The sequence below is a fragment of the Bolinopsis microptera genome, chromosome 2 (genome assembly GCF_026151205.1).
Source record: "Bolinopsis microptera isolate Bmic1 chromosome 2, MBARI_Bmic_1.0, whole genome shotgun sequence".
Classification (NCBI taxonomy): domain Eukaryota; kingdom Metazoa; phylum Ctenophora; class Tentaculata; order Lobata; family Bolinopsidae; genus Bolinopsis; species Bolinopsis microptera.
In genome coordinates, this window is record NC_087073.1 from 4,585,048 (window position 1) to 4,607,049 (window position 22,002).

The 22,002-nt window shown below is 38.5% G+C and overlaps 1 protein-coding gene across 11 annotated transcripts in view; it reads right to left on the reverse strand.

Moving 5' to 3' along the window:
• The window catches only part of LOC134811637 (E3 SUMO-protein ligase PIAS2-like), a 46,121-nt gene extending 28,880 nt beyond the window's left edge, over positions 1 to 17,241 (reverse strand). For 4 of the 11 annotated variants that reach the window (XM_063818653.1, XM_063818651.1, XM_063818645.1 and 1 more), the window contains exons 1-10: positions 17,148 to 17,241; positions 16,688 to 16,940; positions 14,280 to 14,398; positions 13,936 to 14,108; positions 11,709 to 11,862; positions 6,991 to 7,215; positions 6,476 to 6,637; positions 6,086 to 6,254; positions 5,627 to 5,737; positions 1,201 to 1,276 (exon numbers count right to left, since the gene is read on the reverse strand). In XM_063818653.1, coding sequence (XP_063674723.1) covers positions 1,201 to 1,276; positions 5,627 to 5,737; positions 6,086 to 6,254; positions 6,476 to 6,637; positions 6,991 to 7,215; positions 11,709 to 11,862; positions 13,936 to 14,108; positions 14,280 to 14,398; positions 16,688 to 16,940; positions 17,148 to 17,207 — 1,502 coding nt within the window. In that variant the 5' untranslated portion in view covers positions 17,208 to 17,241. Of the gene's footprint in view, positions 1 to 1,200; positions 1,277 to 5,626; positions 5,738 to 6,085; positions 6,255 to 6,475; positions 6,638 to 6,990; positions 7,216 to 11,708; positions 11,863 to 13,935; positions 14,109 to 14,279; positions 14,447 to 16,687; positions 16,941 to 17,147 lie in introns of all 11 variants that reach the window. The other 7 variants (XM_063818649.1, XM_063818647.1, XM_063818644.1 and 4 more) reach the window with 3 other exon arrangements.
• Between the last annotated feature and the right edge of the window lie 4,761 nt (positions 17,242 to 22,002).

The following is a 22,002-nucleotide window of genomic DNA, read 5'->3' on the forward strand; positions in this document are numbered from 1 at the left end:
TAACGACCAGAAGGTTCTAGATTCCAGAAAGTTCTAGAACAATTTGAACGGAAGCGACAATAATAAGTAACTGTAGAGTTTCACGTGAACCACACTCATTATACCTTCACACAAATCAGAGCCACTCTTCTTCTTACACTCATTATATAATACTCAGTTTAGTGTAGACAGAATACTTACACAGGTATCAGTATAGTACGAGGTGTCTCTCTGTCCAGACAAATCTATCTTGCCTCTTGGCTGACAGCCAACTTAACATGTTATAAAATACTTTTAAAATTTCAGGCATTTCAGAGCTGCAAGTTATGAGAGGATTAAAAATAAAATTTGTTTTCAATACAATATTTTTATGTTGTATAAAGGAGCTTATTATTTTCTGGCTCAGCCTTGTTTCTAGCGCCGTAGTGAGTTTCTACCGCCGTAGTGAGTGGTTGCTAATCTAATTATAATTTGTTTTGAATTATTCATTATCTGATCAAGAAAGATTGACCATATCCCACATAGGAAAACCTAACTAGTGTAACTACAGTATAGTATAGTAATTAGTAGTAGTATATAATATACTATAATATATAATATACTATATAATAATAGTAGTTTAGTAGTAGTACATACTAAATAATAGTAATAACTTATAGCAGTCTAGTAGATAACTCGCATCATAAAACGAATAAGGAGCCACATCAGGCAATTAAAAACAATAACTAACTTATCGGACATAATTATCACGGACATTACTTTCACGCTGAAGACCTTAGCGTGAATGATTATGTCCGTGAAAATAATGTCTGTGGTATTAAGGTCCGTGAATAATAAAGTCTGGTAATTATTTCCATTAATTCTAGTGTGTGTGTGTCCCTACATACGCGTAGATATGTGTGTACTGTGTAGCCGATTACTATATAATAGCTTAATAGTATACTAGGACAAATATAATCACTCCTCAGTCACATTCACTCTGTATTCAATTTACATAACAGTAAGTTAAAGTACTTAAGTTATAACACCTTGATCACTATGACTTTGATTCTAGAGTTCAGAAAAAGTTAAAGAGTAAAACACCTATTAAAAAAATCACCAAAAATTTCACAATTTTTTGGGCGGTCATGAGCGTGAATAATTATGTCCGCTAAGGTATAGATGCTAACTGAATAGATGCTAACTGAATTCTTAACATTCCTTTTTAAGTGTTTGACTTACTTTTTAGGAGGGGGAGGTGCACAGTCTTCATCGTCAGAACTCAAAATGTCGATAATATCGTGTACTGCTGTTGCTGCTGAAATAAATACTTATGTTATTTATGAGGGACTAAAAAGGAGTTTAAGTAGCTTTAAAATAAACTACAATTCAAAAAGCCACATACTTTTTAGTTCTCCCACTATTTTACCATGTTTAGCACTCCGAGTTCATGTCTTAAACTCGATTCAGGACACACGAGGCGTACTATTATATAGATATCAATACTCGTAAACAAGTCATATCAGTACTAGTAACCAAGTCATAAGTCATGTAATTATGCAGCATATTATGGAATATTTGTAGCCGCACACCTGGTCCTGAACACTACCAGAACCACCAACCACAACACTACATCACAACAAAGTATACATTGCTATACATTTGTAATGTATTCGCGATACGAGACGCCGATTGGTGCCCCGGCGGCTTCCTTGAGCCACGCCCTTCAGCGCCACTACGAGAGAGAGCAGCATATTTAATTTCATCAGGACTGTGCCACGCTCTCTCTCCTTCTGTGGCTCCCCCTGATTGGCTCAAATAACCGACTCTCGGTTCTGATTGGCCGCCTCACTTTGTTTCTATAAATAGCTCTCCCATATATGGAATAATTGATGCGTACACACTTCTACACATTACTTACACTAAGTTGAGGAAGTAAGTCGATAAAAGGACGTAACTGCAAGCCACCAAGACTGATTTGATTTGTCTGCATGCTAGCCTTAACGTACACATAATATGCATTAAGCTAATTTTATGCATTCGTGATAACGCGTTAACCAGTTGCGCTACCTCCGCAAATAATGGCAGGGAAGTAAGTCTGTAAAAGGACGTAACTGCAGTACAGAATGAACGTTACATTCGCGTGTAACGCCGGAATTTTTTAACAGTTTGACCGCAGTCAGTCTCCGCATTTTTTACGTTTAATCGACAGATTTGACTATTGAGACCTATCTGTCATGGAATGTTGAGAAGAAAGTGAAGATCGAGAAATGTAAAACTCGAGAAAATCTCTGGAATGTTCGAGACCAGAGAATATAGCAGCCATTTAACATCGCCCGATTGCACAACAGAGTGGTTTTCTTCCAGGTCGCCTTATATATTATATAACTAGGGCGTCATTCTAGATATCACAAATTTAATGATAAGGTATCAGTGTCTAATATTAGAAGTAGCACTTTGCTATATTTCTCAATAGAAGTGAGAGATGGTTCGAATGGTAACAAGATAAGGAATGCTCTTAACCAATGAAACACAGTCGAACTCTGCTCCAATATTGACTAACCAGTATCTCACTTCCCGCAATATTACATTTACAGGCGATTAGTGCGAGTCAAACCAAGATTCCAACCAGTAAATCAAGATTTGTATCGCACTGTTCAGGTTTACAATATAGGAGACGGGAGGTATTTTACCAGGACACACATCTAGCAAGTCCACATATCAATGAGTAAATTTAGACTTTCAGTTTTGCGATCCGAGAAATTGATCCGACACAGTCGTAATGATCATCGCAAATTTTAGGCGCTGCGACGTAAGTTTATCGTTTAATTTATCGTATGCAGTCTAGCCATATTTCTGAGCGGAAGCGAAGATTTAAATTAAATGGTAGATAAGAGTTACAATACTAATAGCATAGTAGACTAATTATATAATGAACACTGGAGCGTGCCGTTTATCAGTAAACGGTAATCAGTAAACAGTGTTACTGACAGTAACACTATGGTAATTTTAACACGGTGGTAAATGTAACACGGTAACACGAAAAATATAAATTTAGTAGTAAATTTAACATGTCATGTCATAGTTTTAGTCTTTTTACCCACACCGTACAGATCCAGAAGTCAGGATACACGACCAGGTTATGTAAAATATGTATTCTCTGCTTTAGAAACTTGCTAGAAAGAGCAAACTATAATGGTTCCACAAGGATAAATATATTAAATACCATTCCAATCAGTGGGGGTGACGGCGGTGTTATAGCCGTATACAAGATCACATTAAATTAAGAATGGATTCATTCCTTTAAACTGCATGAATGTGATACCCACATCAAGACACCCACACTAATTCTACTGCAAACCACTAACCAGTCAACTCTCTCTCTCTCTGTTGACATGTTTTAATGGTTTGTGTTATTTAACTAGCAGTAGTTAAAATTATTTTAAGAACATTAATATTTACTGTCAGATGCAGAGGTAATTGCAGCTTATATTCAGCGTCAAGCGATAAATAGTCGCATAATTTTATGACAATCTATGTATTGTTGTCACTGTATCTATTTATCAAACAGAAATTTCACTACAATGAGATAGATTACTTAATGACCGGTGGGTGATCTTATAGCCAAGTGATTATCTCATTAGGGCAGTAATTACCATCGTGTCCTGTGTTCACCTTCATTTAATTATAACGCCATTTTTAAAACACACAAATTAGATTGGGAAAATATCTCAATTCTATCCTATCTCCACTTCTACAAATCTCCATTCCGGTCTCGGTAAGTCTCCATTGTTCGTGTCTCCGCTCCCGGAAATGAAGTTAGTTATCCCGGAAGAAGTAGCAGCTACATGCATTGTGACGTCACCGCCGCTATAAGTGAGCAGCGCACACGTGATATCATAGCCCGAAATAGCCACACAATTACACACCAGTACAGTCAGTGTACTGAGCAGTAAACTATACACTCTGGAATGCATTGTACATTCTTCAAACGCCGGCTACACTCTCCCGCTCTTCATCTTCTTTTCTTCTCCGGAAATTCCCTTATTTCTACAACGTTACTGATCTCGGAGACTTTGACAATTGGCATTTTGCCAGGATTTTGTAATCAAGTTATCGGTCATCATGTCATGACCACATACTACAAATTACGGATTGGCAGGTGGTTTACAAAATTCTTCATTAAAATTAAACATGAACCATCCTGTACACCTTAAGAGGAGCGCCTAGACACACATAGCAAACTGACATGGTAGTAATAGGCGTCTATCTTTTTCTTTTAAAAAAGAGGCTGGACCTAGGTGGCTCACAAAATGATAGCATGAAGATGCTCCGTCTGCCTGTGGGGTGTGGCAACCCTCCAGGAGGAGGATACCAGGGCAAATATATAAGAAGATGATGTAGGTAAAGTGGTAGGTGGAATTAATATATGCCCGAATACCGAGAAGATGATAACCAGTTAAATCAGCACGAGAATAGACGTTATGTCATTCTGGTGTGTTCCTCGCTTAGTGCTAGTTGACAATAGTAGTAATATGTTGGTTGTCAAAGACGTCGACGCTCGTCGACAGAAAGATAATAATCCTGAAAGTATTGCCCTCGCAGTATTGCAATAGCTGGGCATTGTCCAAGAAAGTGCGAGACAGTCTCTTCTTCATAGCTGCATATAATATGACAGGCACTGGTGCTTGATTTGCGAAATTCATCCCGGTTTTCAGAATCTTGCCTTGGTGAACACCGTTGAACTGGATATTTCTGATAATGCTAACATCACACTACATGTCACGTGACGTCACAATGCAATGTATGTCGTGTGACGTCACTATGCATGTCGCGTGAAGTCACAATGCAATGTATGTCGCGTGACGTCACTATGCATGTCGCGTGAAGTCACAATGAAATGTATGTCGCGTGACGTCACTATGCATTTCGCGTGACGTCACAATGCAATGTATGTCGAGTGACGTCACTATACATGTCGCGTGACGTCACTATGTATGTCGCGTGACGTCACTATGCATGTCGTGTGACGTCACTATGCATGTCGCGTGAAGTCACAATGCAATGTATGTCGCGTGACGTTACTATGCCTGTCGCGTGACGTCACAATGCAATGTATGTCGCGTGACGTCACTATGCATGTCGCGTGAAGTCACAATGCAATGTATGTCGCGTGACGTCACTATGCATGTCGCGTGAGGTCACACAACACACCTATGTAGCAGATACGTGCAGACATGAAGTGACAGTCTGGCTTGTTTTACTGATTGAATATTCGATTTTGGTATAATCATTATTCATTAAGCAGTGACGTCAATTAAATGATACAACTTGTCAGTTGAACAAAATTTAAGGAAACAGAGTAACTGACTGGTAACGGACTGATTACTAGCTGGTTACTGACTGGTAACTGACTGGTAACTGACAGCTTACTGACTGGTTACTGACTGGTAACTGACAGGTTACTGACTGGTAACTGACAGGTTACTGACTGGTAACTGACTGGTAACTGACAGGTTACTGACTGGTTACTGACTGGTTACTGACAGGTTACTGACTGATTACTGACTGGTAACTGACAGGTTACTGACTGGTTACTGACTGGTAACTGACAGGTTACTGACTGGTTACTGACTGGTAACTGGCTGGTAACTGGCTGGTTACAGACCTGGTGTTGCTGTGGTGGTGGGTGAGGAGGAGGAAGGACCAGCAGACTCTGGACTGTCTACTGAGATAGCCTCTGGTTTTGATGAGCTACGCGATTCTGAAGGACTGGGATCTGAAAAAAATAATGTGATATTAACTTAAATCAGATAATTCTATTGGTCAAAACATATAATTATATACTGATTATAATATGGTCGTACAACAAAATTTTAACATCGTCTTGAGCTAACGAGATAATACAAATAATACCCGCCCATTTTAACCCGCCGTGAAGTGCACAGTAAAACGTACAGTTTAAACAGGAAAATAGGCAGTTTCAGGGTACACACAGAGTTTAAACCGCATTTAGCTGCTTACTTTTAAAGCAATATACGACAATACACCTCTGGGACATGACGAGTTAAAACACATTTTAACAATCACACTTTAAAATTTACTCCTAGTTTAAACAAATATGTACCTGGTTTATTTGTCAAAGCCTTCCAGGAACCATCGGGAAAGACCTCAATTTCCTCGGCGTCGGGGGACTGTGATATGATAAGTTTGAAGAAGGCGTCTATAGCGAGGGTACCGTACTTGGCTGCACCGTCACATACTGGACATTGCCACGTTGCTTTACGCTCATTCATCTGGTGGGGTTGTGACGTCATTATGGTGGGGTTGTGACGTCATTATGGCGCAATTTTTAACAATGACGTAAATAAGAGTCATAAGAAACATGTTATGTCAAAGATGGCGATAGGTCAGATGTAATATGTTTTTATTTTTGCTCGTCATCAAACTTACAAATTATTCTTACATACTACACACCTAAATAATCTGAAAGAAGATATTATATGTAGAAGCTAACCTGAAGGAAGATAGACGCATCAAAACACTGAAGGTGACTGCATGTGGTTGGTCTACAAGGTATTTGTATTCTAGCTTTACTGAGGGGACAGAGTAGTGAAACCCGCAAACTGGTGGTAGCTATCTCGTTATCATCACACGACAACTTCTCTTTTATCAGAGCCTATCAGGGGAGTCATTATTAGTAAACTTAGCGACGAAATTTTTGGGTTTGATTATAACACCGAAGAGAGTTATATTTGTCTTATCATAATCCCAGTTAAAAGAAGATTTCCCCACGGGTCTGTCTTCCATATGGTTCACATACCAACACACAGTATAGCTGTGCGTTGGTATCATGTATATAATAATATATATAGTACGGTATATAGTACAGTGTATGTTACACTATGCAATATACATATATACTATATACTATACATTGTACAGTGCAGTATGTATACACTATGCAATATACATATATACTATACATTGTACAGTATGTATACAGTATGTATACAGTATGTATACACTGACCTTGCTGTGATCCACGTTACGGATATGTTTCTTTAACCTATCCAGTAATATCTGAGAGTTGTGTTGCCTCACTAGTCTCACTACAATGCAGTGTCTTTGTCCGTAGTTAGCGGCCCAGGTAACGTTCAGCACGTTAGGATACGCGCTACTCAGTCTGCAGTGTCCTGTTATGTCTATAGGATTGGAAGGAGGTCGCTTCACGTTAGAGCTTTGTGGTTCTTGAAACTGAAATTAGCGTGATTAATTAAGGCATCATGTAGCCTCCAGGCTCGACAAACCCCGACAAACCCCGACAAACCCCGACAAACCCCGACACATCCCGACAAACCCCGACAAACGGGGTTTGTCGGGGTTTGTCGAGGGGTTTTGCCTCGGGCCCACCGGCTACATGAGGCCTTCTTGTATAGTGTTTTTCCACGTAAAGCTTGTTGGGAGACTCCAAAAAAAAAAAAAAAAAAAAAAAAAAAAAAAGCCTCCAGGCTCGATAAACCGGAAACCCCGTCAAACCCCGTCAAACCCTGACAAACCCCGACAAACCCTGACAAATCCCGACAAACCCCGACGTGTCAAGATATGTCGTATCATGTCGGGCCCACCGGCTACATGATGCCTTAATTACTAATTAGTGTGATTAGTTAGAGTGATTAATTTCGACTGTAAGTTGGGTAATTAAGTGTGCATACCAACAGTGTATAAACCCAGCAGGCGGTAGTTACACGAATTTTACCGATTTTTCGTCTCCACTCGTTAAAACGTACAATATTTGTGACCAACGCGACACGTGGTACAGGCTTCCTTTTTCACAGGTAGTATACAGGAAATATACATTATACAATATATACATGTACACTACTCACTGCACTATACAGTATACAGGGAGAAGTAAACAGATGTATTTCAAAGCACACTTACGTATTGCACGTTATGCTAATGGTAACTTTACTGTAAGTAATGGTAACTTTACTGTAAGTAATGGTAACTTTACTGTAAGTAGAGGTACGGGGACCAAACAGACGGGCTTATAAATAAATAAATAAATTATAACATTTATTACACGCTTCGACATTAAAACTTTAAAATATACCCAACAAAGATGTAGTACATTTAAATCATTCAAGCGGGACTTAATGTGGAAATATGTGAGACTCACTGAGACTGTTAAAGTCTATCTAAATAGTCTAGCAGTAGTTTTCTTCTTACAACAGCCCAGTTAGAGCCTTATAGTTAGGGTGTTGGGATATTTTCTGGGAACTAATTTGCCACAAAATAAACAGGAGCGGAGAAATGAGAAAATTTAGTGATATATAATAATATTATAGATTATTGATTCTTTAATGTAGATTAATTCTGTATGTTTATTTAGTGTGAACGATTAATCATAATATTTAATGATATTGTTTGAAATTTGAATATATGATTATCATAATATAAATATACTAGTATAGAGTAACCCGTGCCTACGGCCGGGACTAAGCGGGACTTCACTATCGCAGTTGAAATGCAAAAGTATAAACCCGCCTATTATATTAGAAAACATCTTTACATTTTCGTAGTTAAAACGGTGCGTAAGTATGAACTCGCTCATTCTGCAAACAGACCACAATTTAATCCTGAGTGCCCCTCACATATCTAATAGTAATACTTGATAGGCAATCTTGAGGTCCCCTGCCAAATTACCTAATTATATAGCAAATCTATTATGAGGGGAGAGAGAGAGTGGGAGAGTACACACACACACACACACACACACACACACACACACACACACACACACACACACACACACACACACACACACACACACACACACACACCACACACCCACCCACCCACCCACCCACCCACCCACCCACCCACCCACACACACACACACACACACACACCGCCGACCGATTTAAAAAACCTTTATCATTTGGCTTGGTCGGAGTTTTGTCGGCACTATACCGAAAAAAAACAAGCTCTTACCGTTTTCTTATTAAGCCGTTAGGGAATTACACGCGAACGAACACACATCTTGAGATTATTAGTATAGATGTAATATCCAATTGAGGCTCATCGCGGTTTACTTTTACTACAAGAATTTCTGTGCACGAATGCGTTGTCCATAGGGGGGGAGCCAAGTGGATATTTGTAGATATTTGTAGATTAATGTAGAATGGATAATCCACGAAAAAAGTGGATGACATTCTACAAATTTATACATTTATCTCCAAAAATTCAGTAGAATTTCTGGGCACATATTTGAGATTACATTTTTTGTAGATAAATGTAGATATTTGTAGATTATTGTCAATGGATAATTCACGAAAATTCTACAAATTCTACAAATTTATACATTTATCTCCAAAAATTCAGTAGAATTTCTGGGCACATATTTGAGATATACATTTTTTGTAGATATATGTAGATATTTGTAGATTATTGTCAATGGATATTATGGATAATTCACGAAAAAAGTGGATGACATTATCCAAATATCTACAAATATCCACTTGGCTCCCCCCGGCCCCCTCCATAGTCCCAGGAACAATTTACAACCCCAAAGAGTTTACAACTATTAGAAAGTCTCTCTCTGTGACCTTTCTAGACCAATTTATAACCCACCTAAATGTTCGCGAAATCGTGCAGCCAAAATATGTTTTTCGCTAATAATTCGAAAAGTAAACTTGTTTTAGCTTTAGGGCATATTTTGCTTGATAAGTTGAATATAAATAAATAAGCTAGTTACGGTTATTTTTCACTGATCCAAAAATCTGTAATACCTTCCCAACGAAAGTTAGGAAAATTTACCAAAAATATAAATGATTTTCAATTTTATCCGAAACATTAAAATATCGCGATGATCTGAGCACTTTCAAGGCCTCATTCGCCTGCCATAATATGACCATTGCGGTCCTTTTTGTACACCATATCGAGCTTATGAGTGTTCAGTGTCTGAATCTAATATAAAATCCTAATGGCAAAAATAAATTGTTGCAAATTAGTTCCCAGGTGGTTGTATATTTACGCTTATTGTCCCGGAAAATAGGTACAATAGGGGGGGGGGGGGGGGGGGCCTACAATGCCAACCGGCTAATAACTGCCGGCTGTTACGGTAACAGCCCTCTAACAGCTCCTTTATAGCCATATCAAAACACAATTCAAGTAAACGTCGGCTGTTAGGATATTTCTTAAAACAAAGAGCTGACCGAGGTGGGTGGAAAGGACTGTTAGATGGCTGTTAGAAATGCAATTAAAATGGATATTAACCGGCTTTTAGGTATTTGTGCCCCAAAAATGGCTATTATTAGCCGGTTAGCATTTTACCTATTTGTCTATTGTCATTTAAAACTATTACTCGAGGAAGCCTCATTACAATAACCAAGTTCGAGCCATATTCGAGGAAGCCTCTTCGGAACCAAGTCTTACTATGTATATAATATGTATGTCTATTATATACATTTATATTAAGTATATATACTTTAATATTACTAGCAGGAACCCGTCTAATCCTAAAATGGTGTCAAGACTCAAGAGACTAAAACAATTATTACCTATTTAATTCGCGTTTTTGACACCACTTGGGGTACCAAATTTTGGGCTCTAAAACTCCTATTTCTTGGCCAATTTTTTATTTTTTCATGCTGATTTGGAGGCCATTAAAGCATTTGACCCAGTCAAAAAAGTTTCAGTTGTATATCTTTTCGCGTTAAAGTTGATGCCGTGGTGTCAGTAAAATGGCACGGATAAATAAATATATATATATATATATATATCGTCTCGCTTTATATATAGTAAGATGGTACGTGATTTTTCCAATCTCTTATCTTATCTTATCTCATGAGGATTCGTTGCGACGCAACAAGGCCATCGAATGAGTCGACCACCTTTGTTATTTTACTTCGGCATTACCTGCATTACAATGTAAACCAGCACTTTCAAGGAAGAGCTTTACAAGAAGCCGAAGGATCGTTCCTAAGGCCAGCAACGGTTAAGGCACTATGCCACACTTTCTTCGCCCGAGGCTTCGCTGTGTTGATCAAGCACAGCTCCTCATTTAACCCTCACACCCGATTTCTCGAGCATTCGGCTGAGTGAACCGTGGGGCTACATAGACCACTCGGGATCCTTAGCAGAGCGTCAACGACGCTCACCCCACGACTAGGCAGGCAGTGGGATTCGAACTCGCAATCTTACGATTACAAATCCGATGATCAACCAACTACGCTACCTGGCCAGATATATCCTAACATTGGAAATATCACGTACTATAATATCAAAGTATATACACTGGGCTAGTTAGGGGTTATAGTACTAACTACTATACACTGCTGTACAACAGCTGAACAATATAATAACGTACGGAATGTTCCAGACAGTGAGGTAAATATACATGGCTTTGACTATCATATAGTTACGTAACTATGCAACTATGTATATTATAGTCTACTTGCTAGTCTTCAACCATCTGTACTCAAACACCAGCTCATTTCCAAACCCAGTGCTGGCCGCTGGGTGAAATTAAGATAACAGTACAATTACATAAGAGAGTAGCTCAGTACCGACAAATTTAGTCTTGTTTGCAATTACTAGTAATCCATGTAGTAACTGATAGTAACTGATAGTATTAGTAACTGATAGTAACTGGTAGTAACTGATAGTAACTGATAGTAACTGATAGTAACTGATAGTAACTGATAGTAACTGATAGTAACTGATAGTAACTGATAGTAACTCACACTGAAAGCCTGGTTGCCGTTGACTTTGAGAGCGCAGAATGCGGGGAAATGATCGGCTTGTTCACAGCTGGTTTCGAGTAGACAAAGTCGAACTTGTATTTGTACCATGTAGTTATATGACATCACGTTACCCCCTTGCATTGGTTGCATTGTCCTGTAATGTTATAAATGTGATGTTATCAATATCAGTAGTTTCAAACAATCGACAGTTTCTTGTTTAACATTACAGTTTAATCTCTACTAGAATGGTAAAATGATACCAAACTGTTGACTTTCGACTACAACCTAGGAATTTTAAACAAGACGAATATGGTATTGAACACCTAGACCCTGGACAGTGTTAGAGCGGATTATAAACACCCTAATGCCCCCTGAGGGAGTAGCCTATAAACACGAGTCTGTCAGGCGGGTGTAGCCTATAAACACGAGCCTGTCAGGCGGGTGTAGCCTATAAACACGAGCCTGTCAGGCGGGTGTAGCCTATAAACACAAGCCTGTCAGGCCGCAGGCGGGTGTAGCCTATAAACACGAGCCTGTCAGGCGGGTGTAGCCTATAAACACAAGCCTGTCAGGCGGGTGTAGCCTATAAACACGAGCCTGTCAGGCGGGTGTAGCCTATAAACACAAGCCTGTCAGGCGGGTGTAGCCTATAAACACGAGCCTGTCAGGCGGGTGTAGCCTATAAACACGAGCCTGTCAGGCGGGTGTAGCCTATAAACACAAGCCTGTCAGGCGGGTGTAGCCTATAAACACGAGCCTGTCAGGCGGGTGTAGCCTATAAACACGAGCCTGTCAGGCGGGTGTAGCCTATAAACACGAGCCTGTCAGGCGGGTGTTGCCTATAAACACGAGCCTTTCAGGCGGGTGTTTACTTGTCTGAGTATAACAGATAATAAGAAGTGGTTTATAAATATGTAGATATACATGTGTATATTATACAGATAACACATCTACTGTATATAATACTAGTGTAACCCGGCCTACGGCCGGGATTTCACTGCCGCAGTTAAAAAGGGTAGGAGTAATTACCCGCTGAGTCAAAACCCGCATTAGGTGACCCAATAGTTTCTTAAACAATAATCTCATAATCAGTTATTTCTTGTGGATAATTAAGTCATTATTAGCCATGAGGCACCACACTCCATGATCATAAGGTCTGAACACCGAGTATTACACCTCATCACTCCCGTCTTGAACCGCTTTCTATTTTTATTTAAATCGTTATAGAAATTAACCCTTGTTAACTCCGCACCACACCCGCATATTATATTTGAAAACACGCATAACATTGTCGTATGAACTCTCTCTCTCTCTCTCTCTCTCTGCAGTCCAAACAGACCCCAAACACTAACAGTCCCCCCTCCCCTAATAAGCTTAAGGTATAACATTACAGCGAATCTTCCAGGCTAATCCAATTATGACGCTACTTAAATGCAGCTATAACATATTACACAGTAATGAGAGAGAGAGAGCAAGCCCCGTAACTCTTGCCGTTCTGCTCACGCAATTTTATGTAACATTTGTGGTACAAAACCATCAATTAAACCACTTACCATTGGCCGATTTTTAAAAAAATTTCCTATGGGCTTCATCAGAGTTTTGTCGACACTATACCGAAAAAATCAGTCCCGTAACTCTTACCGTTTTTTTTGTATAACCGACCGGAAATTACACACGGACAGACAGACAGACAGACACACACACACACACACACACATTCTGGTGTTATTAAGGTGATACACTCTATAGACTGGAGATATGTTATTGTGCTTTTAAGTAGAGTGGTATGGTTACTACTATACAGCTTTATACCAGATTAGATTAAAAACAGCATAATAAATACACGCAACATTGAATAATAATCACTACAATTACAATGCACCTTCAATTACAATGTACCACATTACACTGTAGGTCTACAGAACCAAATAAAACGTACAAAAACATTAGAAATTGAACACCAATTTGCTAACAGATTTTACAGTGAACTAATCTAAAAACAAAACTTCAAGTACTTTTTAAGACTTTCCTAATTAGACGCTAGCCACTCAAGGGAATCTTGCTGTGCGCACAATCTTAAAATTTAATTTGTAAACTGTAAAGTGAGATAACCTATTAAACACGTTGTGAGGGTGACATCTTTTTTCTAATGCCACGAACTGAAATTGAAAATATAAAACAAATTGTAGCCAACAATAAGGCAGAATTTTAAAGAGAAGCACAATACCTGCTATCGTATATAGCCTGAACTTGTCTCTGACTAAGATAGAAAGGTAGAGCAGTTTCTTGGTATCTACTAGGTCCATGATCCACCAGACTGGTAGGTTTTATTAACACATCCAGCTCCTCGTAGAACGGCAGGTCTTTAAATGAGACGTCAGGGAGTACTGGAACTTGAGCCTGGGTTTCGCGGAATGTTAGAATTACTAAATATATTATTTCCTACTGATTAAATATAATAATAAGTAGATCCTCTGTTATTCAAGCTGATAGATTGAGTGGTAAGGAAACGGAGAGACCTAAACGTGCGTTAATTTATTCTGATAAAGCCAGCACTTTATCAGCTCGTACCTTATCAGCAGTGGAGTCAGTAGAGGAATAACCTCCAGAAGTGCTAGGATAACCATTAGTGCGCGGCCCTGTGGTAGGGCTGGTCTGTACTGCGCCTGAGGTCTCCGCACAATCCCCCTCTGTAGACAAGATGTTACTGAACGCACACACCGCACTATATTTGCTCTCTGAGGGTGTGTGTCTGTCAGTCTGTTTGTTTGTTTTACTTTTCAGCGCGCCCAGCTTGACACACAATAACGGCAGCACTACGAGAAAGGGACAGCTCTCAAGATTTGTGTGAAGCTAATGCCTAATAGCCAGCTTGTTGAGAAGTCCGACCCAAATACTTGATAGCTAGATGGTAGCGTATAATTGACAAATATAACATTACATTGCTATTGTATGCGGGACATGGGAACTCTTACTTTTATCACGTATAGTTATAGCTACATAGAAACTACAATTAACAAACAGATATATTAATTATGTAAGCTTAACAAATCAAATATGTAACCTTACAACCGAACTAGTAGTAACCGATAATTGGCTTTAAGCTCCTTCATAAATGTTTTATTGTATTTAAAATCAGGATATTACTTATGAATCACCCTGTGCAGCAGTTGTGTGACCAAGATAAGGAATCTGCATAATAACTTTGCAATGTTTGCACGTTTAATAATATGCAATTCTAGCCCTTACAGTTTCTTTTTGCGGTTTGCATTAATTAACCTACCCTTGGCCTTGCCTAGCCTGTTCAACAGAGTCCAATATAGGCACACTAGGATAAATACCTCCGGGCCGGTTTCACATTTCAATCTATTTAATGGCAACTGTTATAACAAAAATATTATTGTAAATTTTCCAATACTTAAATAATATATACTGCAATATAATAGACCATGAAGTTAGAACCCGTTAACCTGAATGCTGCTTAGGTCTTATATGGTGGTATATTAAGCCCCAACATACAGTTTTTGAACTTTGTTAAATGATTTAGACTGAATTGCGGCAAATTCTCCAGGCAGAATTCTGTGCCAAACCTTCCTGTCCCAGCAGAATACAATTGAGAAATCAATTTATATCAGCTGACTGAGTGACCATAATCCATATAATGCTAGAATAATTTAGATGATGGCAAAGGAAGATTTGTATGAATTCTAGAAAGTAAGAACAAGTTTGGTATTTCAATGAGCGACTGATGAGTTTTAAAATCTACTTTTTGTACAAGCTTTCAAGAAGATGTGTGCACCACTATATCACACCAGATTAGTAAGGGCAGATGGAATTCAAGATTTTATGTAAAAGTCATGTCGTAGTCACCCTATGTTGTCTTCAGAGAATGTCAAGTTATCATTTGAAATTGTGAAGTTAACTAAAACAAGACACACTAAAATGTACCTCGATACGATACTGAGAACACCAATCACATTTAAGCACACAACTAAGAAAGACATGATCACTGATGTATAGGTCAGCACGAGTAAATGTTAGACTGCCAACTCAGCTTTATGAACAGCACTCATCACACAGGGTGGCCCAAAAGTAACTATCCACACGCAACCCTTTAATAACTCACTTTATTCGTGTCAGAATTTCACAAAAATTTCAGAGAATATAGATATGGGTCAAACTTAGACTTCCTGAAATTTTCGTAAAATTTCATCGATTACAGAGGGTGTGGCACGCCACTCCCTCTTTATCTCTATTGCCACCATAAAGTGAGAACGTTTTAAGTTAGGAACTCCAAAATTGCCAGACACATTTGGTTTGATAATTGAAGTGCTTTCCCAAAATTTCAAGTTGGCTGTTTACAACTAAGCCGAGTTATGACCCTTTTAAGATCTTGCGGATATGTGATCCCGGCACTTAATCACTGATTTCGTCACCCAATCAGTGATCTCATCGGGAGCTATTCACTAGCGGGCAATAATGAACCTCATTAGGCGCTACCGAGCATGTTGGGGGATGACGATCTGATCACTTTATGTGAATACTGATTGTGACTTTCCTTAAAATCAAAGAAATTTGCGTTATAGCACTTCTGTTGCTGTCCTATGATCATGTATCTGCCAGATCTTAAAATGGTCACAACTCAGCTTAGATGTAAACAAGCAACTTGAAATTTTGGGAAAGCACTTCAATTATCAAACCAAATGTGTCTGGAAATTTTGGAGTTCCTAACTCAAAACGTTCTCACTTTATGGTGGCAATGGAGATAAAGACGGAGTGGCGTGCCACACCCTCTGTAATTGATGAAATTTTACGAAGATTTCAGGAAATCTAAGTTTGACCCATATCTATATTCTCTGAAATTTTTGTGAAATTCTGACACGAATAACGTAAGTTATTAAAGGGTTGCATGTGGATAGTTACTTTTGGGCCACCCTGTACATTAGCACAAAGCTGATAAAAGTATTAAAAGGTCTCACCAGTGGTAGGAGGTAATGGAATGCAGTTTGCATCCTGCATTCCTCCAACTATCTGCATCTGGCGGCTGGGGTACCTTCTGTTGTACAGATCACGTATAGAGGATGCCACTTTGCAGTCTTTTGATACATCGTTGATGTTCTTTACAAGATATAGTGCACGTGAGAGCAGCTCTTGTTTTCTGCCCACACGGGATCTGTTACACATGCTCATCAACTGCTGCAGTTCTTGTACTCGGAAATTAGTCACCATTCTCTGAAATTATAACAAGGCATGAGTCAAGACTCAATAATTGGAGTATTCTAGAAATGTTCTTTGTAAAACTAGTTAGTGCAAATCGTTGTGTACTTCCATCAAAGGCAGTGTTATTACCTTAAATATCTTCAAATTAATATGTAATCATAACCAGCCACATGTAGTGAAAGGTGAAGGAAGCTTTTTACTACAACTTTAAAAACATACCCTAAGAACTTCTTTTTCGATGGCTTGACTGTTCCTCAAAGGCTTGTCTGCGCTATTCATTTTTGATAAGATGCTAGGATATAATTAAGAATTAGAATAAAAACTGTGTACCTTACTCGGGAATATTATAGCGGGTTAATTTATGACTGGGAAAATTAATAACCGGGAAAAATATGGCGGAATTTCCCAAAACCCGCCAAATTATCCCGGTCATGTATTTACCGGTGGCCGACCTTTCAAGTTTTTTTTTCAGAGGTCAACAAATTTTCAACCGAAATTTCTGTTTTTGTTACTTGTTAAAGAAGTTATTTCAATTTACAGTTACTGATATTACTCAGAAATAGAAAAAAAGACACGTCTAGTATTTAAAGGAAAATAAATCTATAGCAATAATAAGTCAAATCTTCATTAAAGCGTATTCTCATTCTCATTATCGCTAATGTCCCCTCCATTATCATTATTGATATCCCCCTGCTGCTGACCGTCAAATTCGAAGTTGTATTGTTGTCTTAACAAGACTTTCATTTTGTCCGCTAATGGGGCTACTGCTCTGAAGGTCAGCCGGAGCTTAATTTCCTGCCCACCGCTTGGTATTGGGGAACGTCTTGGCTTTGCATCTTCAACTGCTCCAGTAATCAATCCACCGTGGACCATGAAATAGTGGCACAGTTTACTCACTTCATGGGCAAGAAAAGTGAGAATCACGGTCCACCCTGAAATCTGATTTCTATAACCAAATTGTGATTTTTATAACGAAATTATGGTAGCAACCGCCAATAAAGTTACAGCCCTCCATCCACTGCTTCAAAAGTCTTATCTAGCACATATGAGACTTCAGGTAAAATATGATGATCACCACCCCCTTGGAACCCCATAATCTGAGTCGGCGGGTTTTTTTATGACTGGTAAAATTTTTGACCGGGAAAAATATGGCGGAATCTTCCAAAACCCACCACTTTATCCCGGTTATAATAATCCCGAGTAAGGTACCCACAAAAAAACAATTATATCAATATTAAAATATTAATTTTAAAAATCATCAAAAAACGAGGTTCAAGATTTTCAAAATCGAATAAAATTTTTTTAGAGGCATATCTCAAAATTCTGGCCTTAGAAAATGTCCTTAGAACATATCCTGAAAGTTTTAGGATGATTGCTGAAAAAATGTAGGAGAAGATAGATTGTAAGACTCGATTTTCAGGGTGTGATTGAAAATCGCTCGAGCAATACAATTACACATAAAGCGCTGACTTTTGATCAGCGATAACTTCAGCTAGGAAAAATATTTTTCCATAGGGCCGAAAGCAGCTGATAGATATCACTCCCCTCTATCAGAAACAATGAAGACCCCCGGCCCCCTTAAAGGAGGAAGTTATAATTGGACAAATAAGGTGATTTTAAAGAATATGACGGTAAAATCTCTAAAAAAGTGTGTTTTTAGAGCATAACGTGCAATTTTATTAAATTTTCTAAATTTTCGCACATTAATAAGACGATTTGATGCCCTCCTAAGATGCCCCCTTCATTATGCCACTGCAGGGCCCTTCGTTATGCCACTGCTGCACACACAATTTCCAATGAAATGTAAAAGCATTATGAGATTTACTGATTCCCAACTTCCTTCAGTAACGCAGACAAATGGCTTTGTTTCAGTCGGCCTTGCTTTGCTCTACCATTGCATGTGCTGGACAGGTTTGTATAAGACTAAATCATTGGCCAGCAGCTTTAGGATATCTGTTAGTGTCCTGCCATTTTTAATCTCCTGAGTATGTCCCGTCTCCTGGGTATGTCTCGTCCAAACTTTTCTCCTTGTCAGCAGTACCGATTCGCATGTCTAGGGAGTAGCTACGGATCCATCGGATCTTTATGAAGTAGATGGAGCTAGGATAGATACCTGTGCTAGGAGCATTTGGTACCCACAGTAAAGGGCATTTTCAGATGTAAGAGTAAATCATGATCAAGCTCCTTCCAATAAGGCTCTTTGATCTCCAGTTTGTATGTACGCTAGCCATGAAAGGACTGGACTAGCGTTTCGGTATGTGCAAAAGCTTTCAGGCCCGCACATTCCTTGCCCCGTTAATTACCTGTCCTTTTACAACCCAATTAGCAGTCAAGGACAGTAATTCATACACCTAATGCAATGGGCATTATATTTTCATTGCTATAAATTTGTTGATTCTGTAAAATGTGCAAAAACTAAATTTCTTGTTTCATTGAAAATTTCTTGTTTCATTGAGAAGAAAAATGCAATACGGAACATTTACACCAACAGAGCTATCTTCAAGAAGCTAGCCGATCAGGTCAAAGATATAGTGAGGCGATGTCGTTGCTCTTGGAGGAGGAAGAGTATTAAAAAGTAGTAGTGCAGTGAAAATAGCAGATTTAGACATAAACTCAAGAAAACAACAAATTTTGAGCCTATACATTGAATTGTCACTGGGCTACATTTGTAACGAAGGGGCTTTTATAAATTCTACTCAGACTTTTACAATTTATTAATTAATTTTGTTGGCATAAAATTTGTTTCTCTATATCTAACCTTATATGAAAGAGAATCCAATGATAGCTAAGAGGAAGAAGGTTAATATCAAAGGTATTTAGTTGCATTTTTTAAAAGTTTGTAATTATATGGTTTTAAAAGTAAATTGTTCATTTTCTGTGAATGTCTTGTTGAGATGCGCAGAGAGGCATTATTTATAATGTTATGTTATGTTATGTTATAGCTGGATGCAACGATGACCATTCGGTTGCTGAAATTATCCGTATATACTGTATGAATGACCTTTACTAAAGAGTTTCTTTTTAGGTGAAACTTCATATGAACCATATTCAATATTATAGTCCATATAAATTAAATGTAACCTACAATAAATATATTTTAAGTTATTTTTAGAAGAAAAGAGAAAATTCATTCATATCAAACAATACACACTAATAAATCCAATAATGAAAATCTTAGACACCAAAAATGATAATCTTAGACAACCACAGCACACAAATATATTGACTACGATTTCACTGATAAATTAAAATAGTAAAAATTTGAATAAGAATTCCTTGAATTTTTGTTGTTGTCAGAGTTTTTTGTAGGACGAAGCCGCTTCGGCTGTTCGACGCACTGCACTCATTATCACGGCTACTTCGCTTCGTAAAGATTGTAGTTTATAGCAACAATAATTACAAAAAAAACTACAATCTGGAAAGGCAAGGCTTTGTCATTTGTCATACGTTGTATGACCCGCCGCGCACGAGTGCGCGGCTCCCCATGTATCGTAGAAACTCCACTATAGTGAAACGACGATGGGGGTCACGAGTCACGACGTGATACAAGAAAGGCGTTTATCAATAATTTCTGCAATTTCATTACTGGGCCGCGCTCAGCCTGTCATTCCGCCGAATCTCTATTCGTGTTTATGAATCTCTATTCATGTTTATGAACATGTTAGCTTACTGCAGGCCGCGCTCAGCCTGTCATTCCGCCTAATGTTTATGAACATAATAGCCTGGGGTCCCCAGGTAAGCCATTTCGAGAAGAAAGCGGCGCGCGCTACTTCGAAGAAATTTAGACGAGTAAAATCCGCCAAGGGTTAGCGAACGAAGTTTTTTGTATATGGTAGCTTTGCGATCGTCGTGCGAGCTTGCCTGCGCCCTGCGTACGTACGTGCCCTACTAGTTATAACTTTTGGGAGTTTGTCACTCCGCAAAGTTACTTTGCGCAATATTATGAAATATGAATTAAATTGGTATTGGCGCACGACGCTGAACCGATCAAGTAAATCGTTAATTTCACCATGTACGTATCGAACTAGCCAGGCACTAATTGATATTAATTGACGATGTCAATTCTTTGCAGCTCGGCGAGGCCCAGGCAGTAGCGTATTTTGCCGATCTAGCGAGAAGCATGATTGAGTGAGTGGCGCATGGTAACGCATAGCGCTACAACATATAATAATATATAATAATATTACAATAATTGATAGCATATTATTTCGAGTATATACTTGATACTGTATATTAGAAACATGTAACAATAAACATTACAAATCATGATTTGTAATGTTTATTGTTACATGTTTCTAATATACAGTATGTGCACACGAGCAGACAATTGTAAAGGGGGGGGGGGTTAAACCAGCAAAAACAAAGTCAATAATATAGGATAAAATAATTCGTAAATCACCGTGACCTATAATTTCTCCCGAATTATTTGGACCGAAATCACTGCAAAAATTGCGATGGGCTCTTACTAAATCGCTCGCCCAAAAATTTCACGTGACTTTGGTTTTTTTGGTTTTGCAGCCGTACAAAACGGTTTTACATAAACCCTAATCCCAACCCTTACCCTAACCATAGCACATAGGCAGTGCGCCATCGACAATAAAACGCGCGCGCTGACCATTGAATGGTTTTTTAGCTCTTATTTCGGCCAGCACATTATTTTGGAAACAATCGAAAAGTTATAATACTTCCCATATAACAATTTTGTTGAAATTTGGTCAGCTTACGTAAACACTTATGTTCTACTGAACCTAATTTAGTTTGAGCAATTTCGATGCTCAGAATTTGAGTTATCAACGAATTTATAACTATTTTGTCATTTTTAGACCTCTTAGTCAAAGCCAATCTCTCCCAACTAAATTAGGTTCGGTAGTTAAGTATGATTGGAAGGTTCTGACAAATTTTCAGCATGATTCAGGAACCGAAGATATGACAGAATAATACGACAAAAATCAACGAATTTCGTCAAATTACGCGACTTTTACACCTAATTTTGCTCCAAAACCGCGTTCCATCAAATATGGCACCTAGGCGAAACTCACTGATCATTCCAAAAAGGTATGATAAATTTGTTACT